A 24,582-nucleotide genomic window follows, 5' to 3' on the forward strand; every position below is an offset into this window, starting at 1 on the left:
GGTATGTCATGAGAAGGTCCTTCTCTGGTCATGTCTATCTGAGGTTCTAAATGCTTCCAGTGTTTGCACATCTGCTTTTCTAGGTCTGAGAAATTCTTGGCTATATTCATTAAGTAGTCTTAAGTCATTTGATTTTACCTTAGCTCCTTCTACCTAATGGCTCTTTGGTTTGGTTTCTTGAATGCATTCCAGGGTTCTGGGTAGTTTTTGGTTACATTCACTGGTTTTTTGTTTTGATTTGAATCATGTCTCAAATTTGTCTGCCACACCAGAGATTTTGTCTTCTACTTGGTCTTGTCTGTTGGTGATGTTGTTCGATTTTTGTTTGGTTGGTTTTTTTCTTTCCATGTTCACCAATTCTTTTATTTCCAGAATTTGTTTGCTTTTCAGTTTATCAACTTCCTTGCTGAACTTTTCTTCCATATTTATAAATTTTTATTTTGTTATTGATTCTTTTCCTTGCTTTAGTAACTTTCTTATTTATATCTTGAATTGACTTCTTATCTTTCTTCTTCAGGATTGAATTTACTTGAGTCTTTCTTCCATTGGTCACTGATATCTTTTTGTTGTTGAGGCAGCAGGCTCTTGATGCACAGCCCTGGCTAGCATGGAATTCACTAATTAACTATATCGACCAAGATGATCTTGAACTTTCAGAGACCCACCTGCTTCTACCTCTTTTTTTTTTTTTTTCCTTTTTTCGGAGCTGGGGACCGAACCCAGGGCTAAATCCCCAACCCCCTGCTTCTACCTCTTGAGTACTGGGATTAAAGGAGAGGCCACCATGCTGGGCCTTGATTATTGATCCTTTAAAAAGGAGGACTCTTAATTCTGTGTTCTTTCATTTTAGCTATCTGTGTAGGTTTGTCAGGTTGACATAAACTGAGGCATATCTGGGAAGAGGGAAGTCTTAATTGAGAAACTGTCTCCATAAGACTATCCAATAGGCAAGTCTGCAGGCATTTTCTTAATTGGTGATTGATGTGGGAAGAATCAGTCCATTATGGGTGGCACAAACCCCATAGGCAGGTGGTTTCGGAATGCATAAGAAAGTAGACTGACCAAACCAGGGCGGGCAAGCAAGTAGCCAGCTATCTCCAGGGCCTCTGCATCAGCTCTTCCTCAGTGATGGATTTAGAAGCTGTAAGATGAAATAAGCCATGTGCTCTCCAGGCTTCTTCCAGTCAGAGTTTCATCACAGTAACTGAAACTCTAACCAAGACACTGTCTCATTACTGTTTTCCAGGGCTGAGAAGCTGTCAGTCTGTGGGATGTTGTAGTGTATGTTGCCTTCTGTTTTGCTGAGTTCTGTACATCTGTTGGAGTGTGGAGTGTATGGGCCTTCTGTTTGTTCCCACCCCTTTGCCTCACTGTTTACATGAGTTTTCTTTCCTTTTCCGAGACAGGGTTTCTCTGTGTTTTGGCTGTCCTGGAATGGTAAACAAGGCTGGCTGACCTTGAATTCACAGATCTACCTTCCTGTGTGCCTCCAGAGCACTGGGATTGTATGCATGAGTCTTCTTGATAGGTTGTCCTCATGTAGATTTATGTTCTGAGGGAAAGTCAATTTGGAGTAACAACTATGGTGGTTTGACAAAGATGAAATATGAGTTCAATCTTTTTTATCATTAAGGCAAATTCACAGTGCAGGTGAGAGGAACTTTTGCTGACAGCCCCACAGAGAGGAGTCTTCTTGTCTATCTATCCCGTCCTGTGTCACACAATGCCTTTTGGAAACCCTCCCTTGATGGGACTGAGTAGTTTGAAGCCATCATTTTAAGGAGGACCATAGTTCCCTTTGTTGCTTGTTGCTATCCTACCCCTATCTGCTGCGTCTACTTGACACCTTCTGCCTGGGGCAGACTCACAGGACCACACAGACAGGTAGATGTCTGTGGCAGTCAAAGTCCAGGTCTTTTAATGACAGAAGAATCCCTTAGGCCACCTCAGTTTTAACCCTTACAGGCCTAGGCACTGGACTGCCCTTTATCTGGTCTTGTGTTCTTCCGATTCAGATATGGAGATTCTCAGTGGACTACTGAAGCTTAGTAGTCTGACAAATCTTGAACTTTTTCTTCCCCCAAGACAGGGTTTCAATGTGTAGTCCCGGCTGTCTAAGAACTTACTCTATTGACTATTCTGGCTTTGACCTTACAGAGATCTGCCTGTCTCCGAAAGGCATGTACTTTAAAGATTTGTCCAGCTAAATCTTGAAATTCTATTTCACATTGTGGTGTCCTCTCTGGGCCTTATCAGTATCTGATTCGAGTGCATCCATACTTGACGTGTTAAAACCTCTAAGAAGGATGAACCTGTCAGATGATAGCCTTCACACACAATCTGTTCTGTCCATAAGGCTCGCCATGGAGATACTCATGTGTCTCAGTCCTTTGTTTGATTTGGGCCACCGCTCACTCAAGGCACTTCCTTAGAGAAAACACCTCTGAGGGGCAGCCCTCCTCTTTCACCTTTGCTTCTCCTTACAGCATGGAAATCTCATGAGGCAGGAACTTCCCTTGCTCACTGGTGAACACCCAGCAGCCATCTGCTCCAAGTCTGTCCAAAGTGATGTTCCCCAGCCACCAGAATAGCCTGGATCACATGCCTTTAGGGCTGATGTGCAGGCTGCACGTATGGATTCACTATAATATTAATAACTTCCTTTATGCATGACAAACTTATTTCAGTCCCGATTTAATTTCTAGGATAACGTGCTGGGCACTCAATTTAGGGCTTCATCATGCTAGACAAGTGTTCTCCCATTGAGTTTATGTCCTTAGGTGTTCAGTTCCTATGTTGGGGTTTGTGTACAACTGTTAACAGCTGTGTTCCTGTCCTCAGCTCCCTTCCTATGAATCCTCTACCCATTCCACACCTCCACCTTCTATGGTTTAGCAATTATATTAACTCTGTAACACTCTTCCTTCATACCTAAAAGCAAAATCCTCACCAATTTTTAAACATATACTCTACAAGCCAGGTTGGGCGACTGTAATCACTCAGGAGACTGAGGCAAGGGTCTGTCTGGGCTATATAGTGAGTCCCTGTTTAAAGAACAAACAAACAAACAAACAAACAAACAAAACCATCCCCAATTATCTTAGTTAGGCTTTCTATGGCTGCAACAAAACACCATGACCAAGAAGCAAGTTGGGGAGAAAAGGGTTTATTTAGCTTACACTTCCACTTTGCTGTTCATCACGAAAACAAAGTTAGGACAGGAACTCAAACAGGGCAGGAACCTGGAGGCAAGAACTGATGCAGAGGCCATGGAGGGTGCTGCTTTCTGACTTTCACCTCATGGCTTGCTTAGTCTTCTTATTTATGGAATCCATCAGTACCACCCACAATGGGGTGGGCCCTCCTGTACTGATCAGTAATTGAGAAAATGCCTTACAGCTGGAGCTCCTGGAGGCATTTCCTCAACTGAGGCTCCCTTCTCTCTGATGACTTTAGCTTGTATTATGTTGACATAAAACCAGCCAGCACACCAACCTATTATATATTCTGGAAATCTGACTGAAAGGTATGAAACTACATAGCCAGCCCTCTGTATCTGAGTACTCAACTAGCTATAAATGGAAGATACCTGATAGTCTGCAACAGGACACACACACAGACTTTTTGTCATTATATTCTAAACATTGCGGTATGGTAACTATGCACAGAATCGACACTTATTATGTCCTTCCCCACCTTGATATGGGGGTCTTATGTAGCCCAGGCTGGCCTTGAAATTGCTATGTAGCCTTGGGTAACCTTAAACTTCTGATTATCCTGGGTTATTTTTTGAGTGCTGGAATCAAACCAAGGTTTTGTGCATGCCAGGCAAATATTCTACCAAGTAAGCTGCACCTCTAGTCCTTCTCTAGGTATTATCAGTAATCTGGAGATAACTTGAAACATACGAGAAGGGCCAGAGACAGCAATCCGTGCTTGGGTACTTGGTTAGCATGCACAAGGCCCTTAGTTCAATCCCTGGTACTGGAGAGAGGTAGGGAGGAAGGTTTGATCAGGAGGTGTGTGTGTGACGCTAGTAGGACTGAAGACTTTGTCCTGCCTATGCCTTAAAGACGATAAATGAACAAATAGAAGTATATGAGAGATGTGTCTGAATGGAAATATTAGGCCATTTCATGTAAGGGACATGAGCACTCAGGGTGTTTGTAGAAGTCCTGGAACTAACTTAGAGCAACCACAGAAAACTATTGAAGTTCAGGTTAAATGTAGAGGTCCCAAGTTAATGTAGGGAGGGCCTTTAGTCCATTTAGAGACTGTGGGACATGTAAACAAAATGTGCTGCCTTTTCTATCCAAGGGTTAAATAGACAAATCTCCATGTGAAACATTGTAACCACCTTCGGCTCTTCTTGAAGTCAACATGTATGTGCTCAAGGTTGCAGCCTGTTCTCAGAAGTTGCACTTTGTTCATTAAGTATGCCATTTTGAGTTAGCTAGCTGCCTAAGAGTGTGAGACCAAGCTCTGAGCATTCAGACTGAGGCACAGGATTCCTTTGCTTTAGGAATAAAAACCTAGGACCACTCTGAGGTGGACTTGCCTGCTTGACTTGGCATGGCTACACACCATTCTGCAGAAGTAAATCCTTTTGCCTTGATGAAATACCTTGGATTGTGAAGTCATTTTCTTGGGACCCTAGACCCATTTCTAACATGGTGTTAACATTTCTAACCCAATGTGTTACCTGGGTTTCTGTTTAGTGGGTGAAATTCAGAAATACAGTGCATAGAGCTATAATACATAGGCAAAATACTGATTTGAACTTACCTTTAAACTCTATTTACTACATCTCCAGCTCCAGGCATTTTTTTGAGACAGGATCTCACTATGTAGCTCTGGCTGGTCTAGAACTTGCTATTTAGCCTATACTGGCTTCAAACTCATAGAGACCCACCTGCCTCTGCTGAGACTGGAGGCATGTACCACCATTCCTAGCTTAGGAATTTTTAAGTAAAAAGAAAAAAAAATTTTGGACTGTGTCAAACAAACTTGCAAGAGCTAGTTTTCAGAAGAGAAAGGACCTGATAAATTTATCTTCAGAGTCTCCAAGCACATCATCCTCACAGGCCGTTGTGGAACAGGCCAGAGCAATACATGTTGGCTAAATGATTTCTGTAGCATACATGGACCGATTCTGTCTTTCTCCCCCCTCCTTTTCTTCTCCTTCTTTATTATTAGTGTTACTTTGCAATGCTGCAGCTCAAATTCAGGGCTTACGTATGACTGTTGAGTGCTCTACCACTGAGCTACATCCACAGCTCTGGATCCTTGTACAGGACAACAGATGAGGCTGGGGGGTTACGGTGGGCAAAGCTCTGGTGGCCCAGGGGCCCTTGGCTACTCCAGCAGTCAGTTCTTCCTATCATGACAGGGTTTTCTCAAAAGCCACTCCTCTTTTCCGCTTAGAAAGCTGCAGGGAAAGCAAAAGACTAATGTAACCTTTCTCGGAATCGCAGGGAGCTCCTATTCTCCGAGTGACACTCAGAGGAGACCAGACACCTTATATAGATGGTACAACGGGAACATAGGGAAATATATAAGGATGGCTTTTCCTCTCAAAGAGGCAGAAGGCCAGAGGAGGGAGGATGCTTTGGATTCTGGAAGTTTCTATATGCTAGAATCTATTAAGTGGAGAACATGAGACCAGCAAAGCAAATAGCTTCTTTGGCTGAAATCCTCCCCCAAAAGGGACAGGAAATGACTGGACTTAATGTCCTTCTGACTTCGGGACAGCAAGGAGGAAAGGGGGTGTGACAGGGCATGTGACAGAGGAGAACTGATAGTGCTTCCTCAGTCTTTCCTGTGAGGACAGGCTTGCCAAGACTCTGTGCACAATCATTTTGAAGGCAGACCTCACGTGCTCTCGGTTTGGAGGTATGCTCCCATAGCTCAGAAGTGGGCTGTGTTGACCTTTTCATCTGCATCTGTGAAAATGAGACCCAGGGTGGGTGTGAGGGGTGTGAATTCCTGGATGAGGAATGTAGCTTAGCTGGTAAGGGTGTTTGCCTGATGTTGGCTTACATGATATGTTGGGATCTCAATCCTAGCTCTCTGTAAACTGAGAGCAGTGATGGGACATTCCTGAAATCCCAACTCTGGGAGGAGCAGGCAGATAATCAGGAGTTCAGGGTCATCCTTAGGTACAGAGAGTTGGAGGTCAGTCTACGCTACATTGAGACTCTGTCTCAAAAACAAAGGACAAGAAAACACAAAATGCTCTCCGTAGGAAGAGTGGATGGGCCAGATGACTGCTTATGAGATGATTACAGGTGTCCCCAACTTCTTTAAACCCCGAGTATTTTCTAAATTTAAACAGGAGAAAGGAGAAAGAGAGAGGATATGCTTAGGTTGCTAAGGAACTACAGAGAAAGTTCCTCAACTCCTTTTTTTCTGTGAAATATTCCTCAGAGCAAGGGGAGGAGGAAGTTAGGGGAACAATGACCATGCAAGGGCTCAAACTGCCTGAAGTGAGGTGGCATTCACAGAGATAGGTTATGTTCTGGGGGCACTGTGAGGATTCAGGGACTCAATGAGTTCCTGCTGCCTGAGCATGGAAGTTGGTGGGACTTTCTCCAAGACACACAGAATTCACTCTCTGTCAAGCATTTTTCCAGTTCTAGGGAACTAACCAAGCCCAAACCTCACCCTGAGGGCTCACACAGTTCATGCAGAGTAAGAGCAAGTCTAGTCTGCTTTTCTAATTTGTTAACAACACTGTGGTGCTGAGAGCTGAGTTAGGCAGAACCATTCTTGATTCGATGAGCTTAGTTTCACGGGAAAAACTATAAAAAGGTCATTACACACAGTGAACCCCCAACAAGGGTTCCTGGCCTGGTTTAAGGAGAATAACAGGGAGTCCCAAGGGTGGGTGTGGTAAATGCCTGAGTTGAAGAAAGCAGCTAGTCCATGCAGCTGGAGTAACTGAAGGGACTACTGTGTCTAGCATAGAAGGGTGTGGGCAGGACCCATGAGACCCAGCAGAAAACACCCAGCAAATGATATGGAGGCCGCCAGATCACAACTATATCTTACAGCCAAGATATCCATCCTATATCATCAGGTAGGCCTCAGATTAAGTCTGAAATTAAACTTAGCTGTTAACTGATAAGTACACAAATGTCAACCTGGGGTCAGCTCACTAAATCCAAACTCTGAAATTTATTATTTTAGTCTGGAGATTAAGCAGGTGTGGTGGCACAGGCATGAGATCCCAGCACTTCAGAGCTGAACTCAAAGAGGATCAGCAAGTTGGAGGTGAGCCTGGGCAAATTCTATTTCACAACGGAAAAGAGGAAAAAATAAAAAAGAAAGAAGAGAAATTTATCATTATTTCTCCCAATACACACCCACACTGACAGATTCTAGCATGGAGAGCCAAGCAAACGTGGAGCTTGCTGGGTTCTGTGTGAACCAGAGATCACCCTGGTGTCGAGAGGATTCAGAAACAGAAGTTTGTTATTAGGTTACATAAAACAATACAAAACAAAAAAAGGCACTGATTACTAGAGAGGGATGAATGTAGTAGTTGTCTTTCCATCCTCACCAGCTTTGGCTGAGAAATGGTGCATTCGAGTCATCATGAGCAACTGTGGAAGAGCAGGTCTGGCTGGGAAGGGCTCACTGGGAATGACTGTTCCCACTAGCTTTCGAGAAAACAAGAGTACATCTGTGGCGCCGGACTTACTTATTCTAACTGGGGAAACTGAGGCGTTTGCTTTGTCACTCCTCTGGGTTATGAGGGATGGTCTGTCTCTCTGACCTCTCTGAACTGAATGCCCAGTGTGAATGCCTTTATCTCTTCAGTGACAGGCTCTGGGGAGATAAAGGGATGAATAGCCCCTGAGGAGCACGTGCTAGCCACGGTAGCTGAGCACATTATATGTCAGTATTACCAAACACCAGGCCCTTTCCACTGTGCTGGTGCAACGACAACTGAAGCCCTGGTCTACTGTTTGTTGCTGGGCTCTGCTGAACTAAGAAACCAGGCTCTAAAAAGATCACTGTAGCATGCTATGCTGCTCCAGGAGGGGCGGAGTGTCCTGGGAAGGGGCGTGGCTTTGGCCAGGTGGTGATTCGTAGGAAGCAAATATCATCATGTTCATTTTTAGGAGGCTGGTTTCACAAACATGGCCATTAGCCTGTCCCCCCTCCCCACGCCACCCTTCACTGCATTTAAGTATGAAATAACCTTCAATACTATTAAATGATATACAGGCCAATATGTAAAGAATACCTCACTTTAAAGTTAAAAAAATAAAAGTGCTTGGTGTGGTGGCTTAAACTTCAGCACTCACAGGCTGTGTTTGAGGTCAGCCTAGTCTACATAAAGTTGGAGGATAGTTGGGATTACATAGTATAATACTATGAGGGAAAAAAAAGTTCTCTTGGGGCTGGAGAGATGGCTCAGTGGTTAAGAGCACTGACTGCTCTTCCAGAGGTCCTGAGTTCAATTCCCAGCAACCACATGGTGGCTCACAACCATCTGAAATAAAGTCTGATACCCTCTTCTGGTGTGCCTGAAGACAGCTACAGTGTATCCATATACATTAAATAAATAAGTCTTTTATTAAAAAAAAAAAAAAGGTTCTCTTTTGGGGCTAGAGAGGTGACTCAGCAGGTCAGAGTGCTTTCTACCTGTTCACAGTTCGGCATTTGCACCTGGTAAACATCTATGATCTCAGCACTCTGGAGGCTGAAGGAGGAGAATCTTGAGTTCAAGGCCAATCTGGGTTACACTGGGTTACATTGTGAGAACTTATCACCTATCTCAACAGGAAGTGATCTGTTTACCAAGACCCTTAGGACTCCAATTGATCTGGACTGGAACATCAAGAATCCAGTACCCAGAAGCACAACTTCCTAGAGGCAGAGCATGCATTAGCAATCAGGGAGACCACAACAGGGAAGGATAGGAGAAGATAACTACTCAAACAGCGGCAACGCAGAAACGACAGAGATGACTGACTATATGAGAAGGTAAGCAGCATACCTCAGATCTGCCTAAGTTCCTTTGGTCAGAAGAAAGTTTGCCAAAGATCAGAGATGAAGACTGGAGAAGAAGGCAATATGTTGTTTCAACTATTACACTTCAAAACTGTAAAATACTTAAGATTAGTCTTTGCTGATGTATCAGTAATTTCTTCTTCTGCCAAAACAACTGTTTTACTAATAGACTTAGGGGCAACCTGGTGTCTTGGAATAATCTTTATTCTGTGCTGGGCAAGATGGTATGTTGCTGTAATCCCAGTATCAGAAAGATTGCGACCCAAGGATTCTAAGTTCCAGACCAGCCTGGGCTTCATTGGCAGACTGTCCACCAAGCCAAAACTCCTCAAAAAGAAAAGGTCTTGGGGTTGGGGATTTAGCTCAGTGGTAGAGCGCTTGCCTAGCAAGTGCAAGGCCCTGGGTTCAGTCCCCAGCTCCGGAAAAAAAAAAAAAAAGAAAAGAAAAGAAAAAGAAAAGGTCTTAAGACATTTCAGAAGACGAGCTGTTTCCAGACCCACATTGGGCAACTCCCATCTGTCAACTCCAGCTCCAAGGGATTCCCAGGAGCCCTGTTCTGACTCAAGGGACAGCCCAAACATGTGCATACTCAAATACAGGTAAATTAAAGACAAAGCAAAGTTCCTAGTTGCTGAAATTTTCTATGAATGTAAAGAGCTGTCACAACAACAACATATGATCTACAAAGGTAAGAATCTAGACTCAATTCAGGATCTGGTTTCCTAAGCAGGAGTCCAGGCAAAGGGACTTAAATATTCCCATTAGGAAGAGGAGCCGTGGTTAAGGAAGTGAACACAGACTTCCTTTGCTTCAGTGGCACCACCTGGCACCTGAAGCATATACAGACACACTTTAACTGGGTCACTAGAGAGGAACGGCCTGAGGCTTCTGCCCAACAAGTTATATAGAAATGAAAGAGACACTACTTCCCCAATACAGATCTGTACTTTGGTATTTTTACTCTCAGACACCTTTTATATAGAAACGGGGGCAGGACAGTGAGGGAGGAATCAGCCATGCAGAATTAAAGGTAAGGAAGCTTCCCGAGGTAAACATCAGGTGATCCCGATACAATCCTTTACACTATGTCCAAGAACTTACGGTAGGCAATTAGAAAAAAATCCCAAAAGATCGTGAACAAAACATTTCCTCATCCCGTTTTTATAACGCATTGATTGGCCGGTTCAGCTCAGTTCTGCCCCAGGCTCACCTCTGAAGAGGCGACTCCGATCTTCTCCGATTCATACATGAGGGACAAGGACCTGCTGGTGCTGGCAGCAGTAGCCTCGGCCCTGCGTAACACCTCTTGTCTCAGGTACTGCTGCCTGTCAATAGGCGCGTCGGGGCCGTCGGGCAGGTCGCGGGCGTCCTTCCACGGCGCCGGCCGGGTGTCCTCGTCTTCCACATCATCGTCGAAAGGATTATAGCTTTTAGGATAGCCAGACATGGTGCCGGCGACGGCCTGAACCTTGGAAGCAGGAAGGGCAGCTGAGCGAGGAGTCGGTAGCCCAGCGCCGGCCGGCGGACTCACTGTGGCCGCCGCGCGCACTACTTCCGCCAGTACTGCGCTAGAGCCCCGCCTCCAGAGCTAACCACTACGCGGAGCTGCAGAGGGGAACCAGGCCCCACCCAGTGCGAGGGCGAAGAAGGAAGAGGAGACACGGCGGTCACGTGACCGGGAAGCCGGCCGCCTTTGCGCCTGCGCCGTAAGGTCCGGCAGTGGCAGTCCCAGAGCTACAAACCCGGCCGCCTGCGCCCGGACGCGCGCTGTGATGGCGGCTGCTGGGGCCCGGGGAGGCGGCGGCGCCGGCGCCGCTGGGGCCCGGGGAGGCGGCGGCGCCGGCGCCGGCGCCGGCGGCTCGGGGTCCAGCTCTGGTTCCAGCACCTCCCGAGGTTTTTATTTCAACACAGTGCTTTCACTGGCCCGCTCCCTGGCTGTGCAGAGACCTGCATCCTTAGAGAAGGTAACCCAGCGGACTGACAGGAGGAGGGGCCTGAGGTGGTGAAGCGGCGGGACGCTGCTAGCGTCTGAGAAGGTTACTTGCGACTAGAGGGGGGCTCCTGAATAAAGGTGGCAGCGAGGTAGGGAGGTCGGTGGGAGAGGGGTCTGGTGAAGAGAGGAATCGGGAAGTCGACGGGATACAGGGAGGTCTGGTACAGGTGGGAGTGGGAGGGTGGTGAGCTGTAGGCGGGCGGACTGCTGCTGCGACATCTCAGATGCGGGGGTTGTGGCAGCGACGTGACTGCCTGTGAGGCGTGGCGGGATGAGCCAAGGATCCAGAGTCCAATCCTTTGGTCCTGATTTTCCGTTTTTCATTCAGTGATCTTGGAGAGGTGTCTTTCTCGTAAGATGGACTATCCCCCCCGCCTTTTGCCCTTCTCATCGGATTGCAGAGAAAGACAGCTAAAGCTCTGTGTCTGGAAGTGCGTCCTGATCTGCAAACCGTATTACTTAAGAGATGATAGCGTTAGACTGGATCAAAAGATGAGTTTCGAGAAGGTGCAGTGGCAGGAATGGGCAATGAACTGCGAGTAGACAGAGGACTAAATTCAGGATTGCTTCCTAAGAGAAAGACAGGCCAGTCCTTATCTTGGAAGATAAAAGATATACTTGGAGCTGGGATGGGAGGTGAACTGGGCTGTTGGTGAAAGGTAAAAACCCCAGGATTAAGAAGGCTAGCCGCTTTCTGTTAGCAAACACAACAAAAGAAAACAACCAATGGATGTTGTGATAGGAAGAAGACAGATTTTAGTGCACCTGCCCCTGACGGTAAAGCTGAAAGGCAGAGTGACCTGGTCTTTGACCTTGTAAGTTCTCAAACTTGATTTTATAGCTTACCTGCAGTGGGAGCAGGTTCTGGAAGGTCTAATGCCAACCCAATTTCTGGCTAAAGAATGAATATAAGCTGACCATGGTAGCATGTCCATGCCACCCAGGGACAGCCAGTATCTGCAGAGATGGCTGAGCAGTTGCTGCTCTTTCAGAGTTGGTGTCTCAGTACCCATGTCTGGCAGCTTAGGACTGCTTTAAAGGTCCTGTCAGGGCATCAGGAAGCCCTCTTTTGGTGTCTGTGGGCACCTGCATGCATGAGCACATGGGAGCACAAATTAATAATAATAATAACTTTAAAAAGATAGATTTATTTATTTATTATGTCTACACCATAGCTATCTTCAGACACACAAGAAGAGGGCATCAGATTTCATTACAGATGGTTGTGAGCCACCTTGTGGGATTTGAACTCAGGACTTCTGGAAGAGCAGTCCTAAGAGCTGAGCCATTTCTCCAGCCCAATAATAGCATTTTTAAATAAACCGAAAACCAAAAAACAAACCTGGTTTAGGAATTGTGGTACGACTTGGGCAGCGTATTAAGATCCCGACTCAAGGGGAGAAAGGCAGCTCTGTGTGTGTGTGTGTGTGTGTGTGTGTGTGTGTGTGTGTGTGTGAGAGGGAGAGAGAGAGAGAGAGAGAGAGAGAGAATATGAGTTTCAGTGGTAAGACCATTTAAATTTGTATCCCTTATTGCTTGTGTTTCAAAACTTGTTTTGTTTTATGTGTTCAAATGTTTTGCCCGAATATGTGCTCTGTACACAATATGTGTTAGTGCTTGCAGAGGTCAGAAGAGGGCATCATTGAATCCCTTGGCACTGGAATCATGTGAACTTCCACATGGGTGCAGGGAATCAAACCTGAGTCCTCTGGAAGAGCAGCCAGTGCTTCTAACAGCTGAGCCATCTGTCCAACCCCTCCCCTTTGTTTGTTTGTTTGTTTGTTATATGCTATAATGGGCACCTGGAGGTCACAGGACAAACTTGCAGGGATCAGTTCTTTCCTCCCACCATGTGGGTCTCAGAGATCGGACTCAGATTGTCAGGCTTGGCTGCATATGCTTTTATGAACTGAGCAAACACCCCGTCTTCCCCCCCACCTTTTGGTGGAGACAGGATCTCACAACATGGCTTTTCTGGAACTCCTGAGCAGACTGAGCTAGCCTTTGACTGACAGAGCTCCACCTGCTTGCTTCCGCTTACCAAGTGCTGGGATTGAGGGTGAGCGCCATCACACAAGTACAAGTGGACAGCTCAGTTCCACATGTTGATTCTCTCATGCAAAACCACCAAAAACCAAAACACAGAACAGTACTTGGTAGGGGTGTTAGGAAGATCAATAAAAAGACCTGAATAAAACCACTCTACGATGAGCTTGAGAAATATTTCAGCAGTTAAGAGCTCTTGCTGCTTTCCTAGAGGACCCAGGTTCAAGTCTCAGCACCCACATGGTGGCTCACAACTATCTGTAACCCTACTTTCAGGCATCTGCTGCCCTCTTCTGGTCTCCATGGATACTACATACACATGATACACAGATTTACACATAAGCAAAACATTAAGCACATAAAATAAAAATAGTACACCTTGATGTTTACATTTATTCAGAAAAGTGGGGATTGAAGGAGTCAGAACTTGTGGGAGCTGGTTTGCCCTTTGAACTCTCACGTCATCAGGCTTGGTGGCAAGTGGCCACTGGTTATCTTGTCAATCTGAACTGGATGATTCTTGAAGTTATTTTATTTTAAATTATATGTATGAATGTTTGGTCTGCATATATGCTTGTGCACCACTTGCATGGTGCGCCCATGGAGGCCAGAAGAAGGCATTAGAATACCTGGAGCTGGTGTAATAGATGTTTATGAGTTCTGGGAATCAAACCCAGGTCTTCTGGAAGAACAGCCTATGCCTCTACAATCTAAGCCATCCCTCCAGCTCCTGAAGTGGATGATTCTTAAGATTGTCCTACATCTCCACCAGAAATAATTTCTCTCTCATTCAGCAGTTGAGAAGTGCACTTTGAACTCAGCTTGTTTCTTATTGCTTATCAGTCAAGACACAGACATACATGCTAGATAAATGTAAAGAAAAAATTAAAAAGAAATTATGGGATCCCTGGATGTGCCAGTGGTAGACTGTGTTTGGTAGAGCACTTGCTTATCATGGACAAGGTCCCAGATTTGATCCCCACTAGCCAAATCAATGCAAACCAAGACCTTGATATTTTTTAATTGTAACTTTGTTAGTTGTTTGTCATAATTGCTTCAGTTGTCAAGATAACAGTATAATGTAAAGTTACTTGATTCTTCCCTGGATTCCCTAAAATCACTTGTTTTGGAAAGTAGTTACAAATCACTTTGAGCAAAAGAGTTAAGAGACAGATCCAAGGCCACTGTCTGAAGGGTTTGCTTGTGATTTGGCCCATGGCTGGTATCTGAGAATTTTGGCATTTGAACTGTTACCTCTATTCCCTGTTTGATAAGCATGGTTTGTTTGCCTAAAACCCCTGTGTATGGAGTAAAATTTATATAAAATATCTTATTTTCTTCTGGAGATCTGTTTGATAGTTGCTAGGCAAGTGATGTCTATGTGACTAACCAGAAAAGTCAGCACTACACAGGGAAATACTGTCTTCAAAATACAAAACCAAAAAAGAAAAAACAAAAACAAAAACAAGAAAAACCCTAAAAATAAAAAACATTACTTGTGTGGGAAGTTTGCCTGCCTGCATGTTTATGCACCACATTCATGCCTGTACATGTGGAGGCCACAAGAGGCCTTCAGATCCCTTGGAACTGGGGTTACAGATGGTTGTGAGCTGCCATATATCTGCTGGGAATTGAACCCACATCCCCTGGAAGAGTAGCCAGTGCCTAACCACTGAGTAATGTCTCCAGCTTCAGTGAAGCATGGGTTTCTCTTCGTGGTCTCGTATTAAATTTAAACCTTGGCTCACCAGCTTCCTGGGCAGCCGCTCCAGCTGTGTGGGCTTGCAGTACAACTCCATCTGTCTTAGAACAGAGACCAGAGACTGCAGCTATGAAGTAGTTCAGTCACCAGTCTTCACATTGATTTCTATCAGCAAGAGTAGGATGCATGGATTAAATAAGAGGAAGTAACAGTTCATCCAACAGTTGCTTTTGCTCTTTTGGTGGGCCAGATACTAGCTTGAAAATAGTATGAGATTTCTGACCTTAATCTGAGCAGCTGACTATCGTATGGTCACTTGTGACCGTGTGTTACGGTGTTGCTGAGGATTGCAGCCTTCTGAACGATGTGGACGGTGGAAATAGCCTCAACTGTGGCAGCAGCTGTAGGATACAGACCCATTGTCTGTGTTGTTGTGTCAGTAACCCACTCTGTTGGTATGACCCAGGAGGAAGCCCATCCTTAAACGTACTCAGTGATGGCCTAGGTGTATCTGGGCAGACAGCACCCATCCTGTTTTAGAATGTACAGACCCGTACAATGAGGATTTGGTCTTAGTTGAGCTGTTGAGCCAGAAGGATGGTATGCCACCAGTTCTGAGTCTGTGTTTACAGACCATGAAATACCCTGAAGGAAGTACTAGGTGGTAGAGGCTAGTTACAGTGTCGGAAGCAGCTTATATACTTGCCATTCTCTGCATATAATGGCTAATGGGATGAGCCTGGCTTTTTGCACTAAACTTAGACTGAACTTAAGCTAACGAGAGCAGCTTCTGGGCAAACCAGCTACTGTAATTTTTCTCTTTCTTTCTTTCTTTCTTTTTTTTTTTTTTTTTTTTTGTAGCAGTAGCAAGGAACAGATGTGTTTAACCCCACAGGATGGAGAAAATAAGGAAAGTCTGTGCATTTTCCCAATAGGACCTGCTTCTTTTCTCCTTGTTTCCAGTTTTTTAGTATAACAAATAAATTTAGCTGTGAATACAACAGTATGTTTGTGGGCACTTTGAGGGACCCCTGAAAAGATTTTGTAAAGTAGGCTTCTGTAGGTGACTGTTCGACGTCTATTGTGGATTCCTGGAATCATCTTGAATAATTTTGCTTTGCACTTTTGTGTATATGTTGTTTTATTTTTCTCACTATATAGTCCTGGTAGGCACATAATTAGGCATGTAGTCCTTGCTATGTAGATTAGGCTGTCCTTGAACTTGGGGCAGTTTGACCTCCTGCTTCTGCTGTGCCTGGCCCTCACCTGAGGTCTTGAGGGTGTATTAGGATAGGGATTGCTGTGATGTTAGTTCTAGCAGATTCACCTGTTTACTTCATCCATCTATTTTAAAATAGTTGATAAGAAGCCCTTAGCCATTTTCGGAGGGAAAAATCTTAGAGGATCTTGGAGGGCTTTCCTAGGACAGCAAAAATGAAGACATGTGAATATTGGTGCTGAGAACCCAACCCTCCCCTCCCCTCCCCTCCCCTCCCCTCCCCTCCCCTCCCCTCCCCTCCCCTCCCCTCCCCTCCCCTCCCCTCCCCTCCCCTCCCCTCCCCTCCCCTCCCCTCCCCTCCTTTCCTTTTTTTTTGTGGTTCTTTTTTTCGGAGCTGGGGACCGAACCCAGGGCCTTGTGCTTCCTAGGCAAGCGCTCTACCACTGAGCTAAATCCCCAATCCCCCTTCCTTCCTTCTTTCCTTCCTTCTTTCCTTCCTTCCTTCTTTCCTTCTCTTTCTCTCCTTAGCTTTTACACTTATGGGTGTTTTGCCTGTGTGTGTGTGTGCGCACGCGCGCATGTGTGTGCACTGTGTGCCGTGTGCATGCCAGGTGCCCTCGGAGGTCAGAGGGGAGGGTATTGGTTCTCTGGAAGTTCTCTGCCAGAGCAGCCAGTGCTCATTACCAAGCAGCCATCTCTCCAGCCCTGTTTTTGTATTTCTCTCTCCTTTTCTTTCAGAGAGGTGTCAGGGGACTTAGTACAGGTCATATTAACCTGTGAAGGCTCAGTGCTCAAGACTAGACCTGTCACTTGAGCTTAGCTCTCATTAATGCAGGCAACTCTGACATGACTGGCACCTTAATAACACACACACTTCCCCACATTTGTCCTCTGTATGCCACAGTTATGTTAATTTCCTATACCCTGGTCCCAAGCCATGAGACCACTCTGAGACTGCTCAGTATATTTTTTCTAATTACTTAAATCACTCATTTAGAAAGCATTTATTGAGCTACTGCTGTTTACTAGTATGTGGGAGCCCAAGAAAATAAGAAGCAGTTCTGATCTAGTGATTTGTCTGACCAGCAGCAAGTCAGAGTTATTGTTAGTCCCTATCCACTGAGGTATCCTGAGCCTGTCACTCAAACTACTACCGTACTTGGGAACTAACCATAAGGCTCTTAGACTGATGTGTTAGGATATGCCCCAAGTGGTAGGGTAACAGGCATGTACAATCAGGCCTGGTTTATACAGTGTTAAGAATGGAACCCAGGGCTTCATCCTTCCTAAGCAAGCAGGTACTCTACCTACTGAGCTACATCCTCAGCTCAGAACTTTAAAATGTTTTAATATTTTGATTCCTGCGTGAGCTTTGGCTTCTTCTTTAGAAGACTTGGGTCCCAAAAATCTTTACCACCATCAAGAATATTTCTGTGAAGTTCTTTGGGACTAAGTTCTCCTCAGTCCTCAGCTCTTGTTCTCTAGGAGAAGGATGAGAGGAGGGATAGATAAGAAACAGGCCTTTCATTGCTGGAATCGTCATGGAGGTTGGTTTCCAGGCTCCTGTACTTAGGTCAGTCCGATCGTCCTGACTCTGCCTGGCCATGCTTCCCCTGCTTCCAGGAAATACAGTGGCCTACTGGTCCATGTCACACCAGTGGAGTCCCTAATTCTGAGTCACTGGAGTCACGAACACACTGCAAAGTTGGCAGCTTTCCTTGCCTTGTATTCCTGGCCCTGTCCTCAGGAGGCTTCTTCCAGAGTCCTTTCTCTAGGACCTAGAACGACTTCTGTTTCTTCGGTTAGAATTCCTGTCTTTAGGATCTTAGCTATTGATCTGCTACTTAAAAACACTGAGGTACTGGGGACAGATTGAACTTTCCCTGGTAGACTATGTGCTTGTTAACCCCAGTCCGTAGCTGGAGGAATTTATTTATATCTTTATTTTTGTGGTGCTTCAGACAAGGTGCTAGGCAAGTGGCTCTTGAGATCTAATTGCAGTCCTGCGCTACCACACCCAGATCTGAAGCTGATTTTCAAACTTTGTTAGAGAAGGTCTAAAGTAGCTTTTACTCCATTACTGCAGTCACTACCTGGGTAACAGGCTTAGGTCAATGATGAGAACTGTTCAGCTCACAGTTCCTTGTTCTTGGCCTAACTTCATCTATTTTGCATGCACAAAGAATACAGCAGATTTTTGGGGCTTTACTTCTATTGTGCTGCGTTTTCAGGATTTCTAGCTGTGATAGCCTTCCTGTCTGTTTCTGTCTTTATATTCAGTGAGGCCACCAATGTCTGCTTGAGATGTACTGCCCAGCAGTGATAGGGCTCATACTGTTTTCTCCTGTCAGATATCACAGCTGTGCTACTTGCCTAATGTATGAAACAGCGGCTTCCTATAGTTATCAACTTTCTCGTATCTCTTCATAGCTACATAATAAACGCTCAAGGCTCAGAGGAGATTTGATTTTATTTAGTTTTAAGGTATGAGTAAGAGTCTGTGTGTATCTATCTGTAGGTGTCCTCATCCTTTTGTCTACTTTTTACAGAAGAAAGCAAATGCAGAAGGGTTTGGTAGGTTTAACATTTATTAAGTCATTACATTTCCTGTTTACTGAGGTTGGGGGACACTCATGCTGTGGCAGTAGTGTGGAAGTCAACTTGTCTGGAATTGCTTCTCTCTCTGTGAGTCCCAGGGATTAAACTCAGCTTGTCAGGCCTGGCAGCAACTGTTCTTTACACAGTGAACAACCTTACTTGCCCATTTGGTCACTCAAGTAAGCGAAGGAGCCAAAATAAAACTGAGTACTTCCTGTTGCGCAGCTCCCTGACTAACAGGGTATTGTCCGTTGGAATGGGTGTGCTGGGAACCATATGTGTACATGTTCGTGCTGACTCCTCCTGTTGGATACTTGAACAGGACTTGAGAAATTGGGGGGAATGTCTTAGTTAGGGTTTCTATTGCTTCGATGAAACATCGTGACCACAAAGCAGGTTGGCGAGGAGCTTATTTGTCCTACACTTCCATGGCATAGTTCACCATCAGAGGTAGTCAGGACAGAAACTTGCAGTGCAGGAACCTGGAGGCAGGAGCTGATGCAGAGGCCATGGACGGATGCTGCTTACTGGCTTGCTTTCTTATAGACTCCAGAATCACCAGCACAGGGATGGCACCGCCCATGGTAGGCCAAGCTGTTCCCATCAATCACTAAGAAAATGCTTACAACAGATCATATGGAGGCCTTGTCTCATTTCCCTCTTTTCAAAGACCTCTAGTTTTTATGTCAAGTTGATCTGGGTCAGCCAGAAGGAAGGAAGGCTCTTAAATTATGGTTTCTAGCTTTTGACTATGTTAAAGCACATAGAACACTGCCTGTGTGAAATGTAGAAAAGGCATGTTAAATTGCAGAAGAAAATACATCTGCCTGTAGATGGCCGAAGAACATTGACAATTTATTGTTCATTTATTTGTATATCATATATATTTGTACATGTATGTGTGTGTTTTCATGGCATATATGTGTAGAGGACAAAGGACAACATTCTAGGGTCAGTTCTTTCCTTCTACCATGGGTGTCCTGAGGACTTAGATGTACATTGCCAGGCTTGGCAGCAAGTCCTTTGCCCATTGAACCATCTCAGCAGCCTCAAGAGGGTATTTTTAATGAAATTTCTGTCTTGGATGATGTATATCATGTCACAGTTACCTTGTCTGTTGTGATGGCTTAGAAAATGTTAGTTCTCAGCACACCTGAGAAAGACAATTGAAAAAACAAACAGGTTTGGCCAGAGTGCTGGTGCACACCTATAATCCCAGTAGGCAGGCCTCTCTGAGTTAAAGGCCAGCCTGGTCTACATAGTAAGTTACAGGACAGCTACAAAGGCATAGAGCAGTGGTTCTCAACCTTCCTAAGACACAGTTCCTCATGTTGTGGTGACCTTCAACCATAAAACTATTTTGTTGCTACTTCATAACTATAATTTTGCTACTGTTATGAATTGTAATGCAAATATACCTGTTTTTTGATGGTCTTAGGCTACCTTTGTGAAAGGGTTATTGGACACCACTCCAGGGGTTTCAACCTACAGATTGAGAACCACTGGCATAGAGAGACCTTGTCCAGACCCCCCAGAGCTCCCAGGGACTAAATCACCAACCAAAGAGTACACATGGAGGGACCCATGGCTCCAGCAAATATCCAATAAAAAAAAGCCAATGAAAGAAAGAAAAAAAGAAGGAAGGAAGGAGAGGGGGGTGGTTTAGCAATGAAATTCATACCACTGGTTCTTTAAGCTTAGCTTTTAGTTCCCAGAGAACGGTGTCTATGTAAGGAGTCTCCCAGAGGTTTCGAGTAGCAAAGGCTGTGCTGGAAGCAGTGCTGCTATTGTAGCTTCCTTTTGACTTAGTTTGCCACAGCTTGCAGGGTTGATTCTCAGATGGCTTTTCTGCTCAGTGTCCTGACTGAGGGAGGGCTGCTGACTTTCTCCTTGCTTTGGCGTTTCTGTAAAGGATCAGGTCAAAGTATTGCCACAAGTGCTTATTTTTGGTTATGTGTGGAGGAGGGGATCTGAATGTGAATACAGTGTAAAGATGCCTCAGGGTGTCAGATAACCTGCATTTACAGGCTGCTCTGAGCCACCTATATATGTGCGGGAGTTAACATTGGCCATGGGAAGCCGCAGCACATGTCCTTAACTGCACGCTCTCTCTCTTCCCCTGAGTTTTATCCCTGCAACTACATAAAGGTGGAAGGAGAAGTCACTCCACAAAGTTGTCCTCTGGGCAGTGTCCATATGTGTATTGCACATGTGATGGTGCAGTCATGGCATAAAGTCACTCCACAAAGTTGTCCTCTGGGCAGTGTCCATATGTATATTGCACATGTGATGGTGCAGTCATGGCATAAACACACACACTAATAATAAATACAAAAGCAAGCAGTGAACTTGGGAGAGGGTTAGTGGGTGAATGCATGCTGAGTGTGTACTCTTGTGTGCATGTGTGTGTGCATGTGTGCCTGTGCTTCTCCCCTCCCCCTTCTTCTGCAGATATAAGTGGGTAGTGTGAATGTCTTGTTCAGGGCCTAGCTCTCGGCAATCTTTTTTCTTAGCATCTTGCACAGTCATGAATCTTTGTCTTTACCTCCGATTGAGGGAAAAGGTTTCTTTGAGGCTCACTGTAGCCTTTGTCTATGGGTATAAACAGATGTTAGGGGGTAGTTTGATGCTCTGTCAGTTCAGCTGAGCAGCTATCCTATTAGATCTCCCCTGCTCCCAGTGTATACAGAGTCATGGTTACTACAAACTCAAAACAGCTCTGTATAATGGCCCTTGGTACACAGAAGTCAGTTAAGGAGGAACTGGCCTTACCATATTAGGTACTACTGATCCGTTAACAACAGCACACTCTGGGAGAAGGCGAAGCATACTATCTAGTTATATACCCGCTCGGGAGCCCACCAGGCTCTGATGATTAGTTTCAAGCTGAGGATCATACAAACAGCCCTAAATTAACCTTTTGACAATAGACATTAGACAAAACCAAAGGCAAAAACCAAAGTAAATAAAAAGAAAGAGATGGAGGGGGATGTGAGGGTAGAGGGACCTGAGTATACGGTATATGTGCATGCAAGTGCAAAAGAACAAAACCTACTACTAAAAAAGTTATTTTTTTTTTTTAAAGAGAAAAGCAAAGCCAGCCAATGAGACAGTTCAGCAGATAAAGGTGCTTGCAATTGGATCCTGTGCATTGCCCTAGGGAGGACACGTGTAGTAAAAGGAGTAACAAACTCTTACGTGCTGTCCTCTGACTTTCACATATACAGCTTGGCACAAGATTACCTGTTTGCACCACGCACACGCACACACACACACACACACACACACACACACACACACCACTAAATGTAATAAAAAATGTGTAGTTATTTTTTGTGTATGGATGTCTTGCCTGTATGTATACTAGTGCACCACAGTAGGTAGGTAGATAGGAAGATAGATAGACAGACAGACAGACCGACCGACCGACCGACAGGCAGACAGATAGACAGACAAGCAAGGCTGGGGGAGTGTACTCAGTGGGTTACAGTTGCTGTGTAAGCACGAGAAGCCTGGTTGGATGCTCAGAACTCATGTAAAGCCATTACTGTGATTCCAGTGCTCCTCAGTCAGATGGGAAGAGGGGACAAGAGTCAGGTCCCATGCTTGCCTATCAGCGCACTACTGAGTGAGTTCTCTCTCCAGCACCCATCCCCTAATGCTTTAATTAGAGACAAGGTTTCACAGTGTAGCCTCTGATTACCTTGAATTTACAGGAGTCCTGCCTTGGCCTTTTAAGTCAGGATCACAAACATGAGCCACATGCCCAGATTTCTGTCAGTTTCATGTTACTTCCTTGTTTTTGTATTATCTAGATTCTATTTATTGAAATATTATATAGTGTTCTCTGTTTTCTTAGCTTTCTCTACCTTTTTAAAGAGCAGGTCCCATTCTGAGTTTCAGTTTTCAGATGGAGGGTAATACCAGGAAACAAAGGAACAAGCAAGCAACATTCTTTGGAGGAGAAAAAGTTGTTATCCTTGCTAGGAAGTGTAGCCCTGTGAGTGTTTGTTCCATACTTTACAACCAGTTTCCTGTGTCCTGTTGTTCTAACAGTTTACCTTAATTCTAGTGTGGAACAATACTTATGTTGTTTAACAATCGTGCAGATTAGAAACCCAGCACAAGTCTCACTGGACACTGTAGGCAAGAACTCATTCCCAGGCCTTTATAGCTTCTGGCAGTGGCCATCTAAGATATTCCTTGGTTCATGTCCCTTCATCTGCAAAAGCAGCAATAGTGGGCAGGTTTTCACATCACACACCACTCTGACTTTTCTGTCTCCCCCTTCTTCTTTTTTTTTTTTTTTTTTTTTTTTTGGTTCTTTTTTTCGGAGCTGGGGACCGAACCCAGGGCCTTGTGCTTCCTAGGTAAGCGCTCTACCACTGAGCTAAATCCCCAGCCCCTGTCTCCCCCTTCTAATGCCCTTTGTGATCACCATAGTCTACTCACTGTAATCAGGAGAAGCCCTTCTCCATGTCAGTCTGAAGTTTCTCCTGTGCCATGGAAAGGGGACACTCACAGGTTCAGGGGGGATTCGATCCGGAATCACTGAGCCATTTGGTTTTTTTTTTTTTTTTTTTACACATCTCTGAGTTCTGTATTTGTTCTTTTTGGTATCTTCCCTTTACATTCTAAAACTGTAGGCCCAACATTCCATGCCATTCCACTCACACCTTTGAGGGAAAATAGAATCCACAGTAGGGTCTTCCAAATACAGAACACTTTTAAAGGCAGTGGAGACAGAAACTTCTCTTTGCCCCTCATGATGGGGATTGGCCCTAAGATGATGAATGCTAGGCAAGTAAGTGCTTGACCACTGAACTACAACCACAGTCCTTTCCTTTTTAGTTGAGTAAGCATTAAACTAGCATGTGAGCTGTATCACAGGTACAGTGCTAAGAGATTGCAAAGACAAAGAAATCTCACACTTTACGTGGTCATGTAGGTGTAACCTGTGGTATGTATATGTTCCTATAGTAAGAGGACTTGCCTGGTAATGGGGTATGACTGTCCGTGTTACCTGGTTGGCTTTGTTTGGAGCAATAAACAGAATCCTCCTCCTATCTTTATGATAGGTTATTCTGCACTTTAGATGCTGTGGAAGTCTCTTACCTTACACAGAAACTGGAATGCTAAGAGGTGGCTCCCTGAGAAAGGCATTCCTAGATCAAAGACCTGTCCAGTCCTCTCAACATTTGTGTACATTTCAAAGAAAAGAGGAACTACACACAGCTGCAGATTTAGTATATTCATTAATTAATTGGAGGCAGGGTCTCCCTATGTAACCCTGGCTGTCGAGAGCTCACTTTATACCACTTTGGACCAGGCCTCCAACCCATAGAGTTCCTCCTGCCTCTGCCTCCAGACTGCTGGGATTAGGGTTGGCTGCACACAGCAAGCTGCAGATTTTCTAAGGTAAATGCTAAAGACAGAGAAGCCCTTCCCTTCCCTTCCCTTCCCTTCCCTTCCCTTCCCTTCCCTTCCCTCCCCTCCCCTCCCCTCCCCTCCCCTCCCCTCCCCTCCCCTCCCCCTCCCCTCCCCTCTTCTTCTCTTTTCTTTCCTCTTTTCTTCTAGTAGTTTGCTGTATTGCCAGGCTGGTCTCACAAATCCTGCCTTCACTTCCATGTGCTGATAGTACTGCTGGTGCTCCTCAGTGCCCAGCTACTCCTTATTTTCAACAGGAAGAATTAAATCTCTTCTATTTTGTATGTCATTTAACTGAGCTCTCTGATGATGTCTTGTTTCTCTAGGATGAGAGATAAGTCTCTTTTTAAATCATGTGTATGGGCATGTGTATTTGAATGCCAGAGCCCATACAGGCTGGAGAGCGGGGTAGGATCCCCCTGGAGCTGGAATTATAGGCTGTTGTGGATCACCTAATATGGGTGCTGGGAAAAGAACATAGGTCCTGCAAGACCAGTGTGTGCTCTTAACTGAAGAGCCATTTTTTCCACCTCTCAGGCTCTAGCATTTATTACCCTCTGAAAAGTCCCCAGAACT

The 24,582-nt window shown here is 45.0% G+C and overlaps 2 protein-coding genes across 6 annotated transcripts in view; one reads left to right on the forward strand and one right to left on the reverse strand.

The window, feature by feature from the left end:
• The window catches only part of Snap29 (synaptosome associated protein 29), a 30,578-nt gene extending 20,033 nt beyond the window's left edge, over nucleotides 1-10,545 (reverse strand). The window contains 1 exon segment of the mRNA NM_053810.3: nucleotides 10,232-10,545. Within this exon segment, the coding sequence (NP_446262.3) occupies nucleotides 10,232-10,468 (237 nt within the window). The 5' untranslated portion in view covers nucleotides 10,469-10,545.
• Nucleotides 10,546-10,739: 194 nt separating this feature from the next.
• Pi4ka (phosphatidylinositol 4-kinase alpha) overlaps nucleotides 10,740-24,582 on the forward strand; it is a 123,189-nt gene continuing 109,346 nt past the window's right edge. For 4 of the 5 annotated variants that reach the window (XR_015632861.1, XR_015632860.1, XR_015632859.1 and 1 more), the window contains 1 exon segment: nucleotides 10,740-10,985. Coding sequence is in view for 1 of the 5 variants with exons in the window: in NM_001415014.1 (NP_001401943.1) it covers nucleotides 10,794-10,985 (192 nt within the window). In the remaining 4 variants the exon portion in view is untranslated. 5 annotated transcript variants of the gene reach the window in all.

The sequence above is a fragment of the Rattus norvegicus genome, chromosome 11 (assembly GCF_021556685.1).
Source record: "Rattus norvegicus strain SHRSP/BbbUtx chromosome 11, alternate assembly SHRSP_T2T, whole genome shotgun sequence".
NCBI classification, from domain to species: domain Eukaryota; kingdom Metazoa; phylum Chordata; class Mammalia; order Rodentia; family Muridae; genus Rattus; species Rattus norvegicus.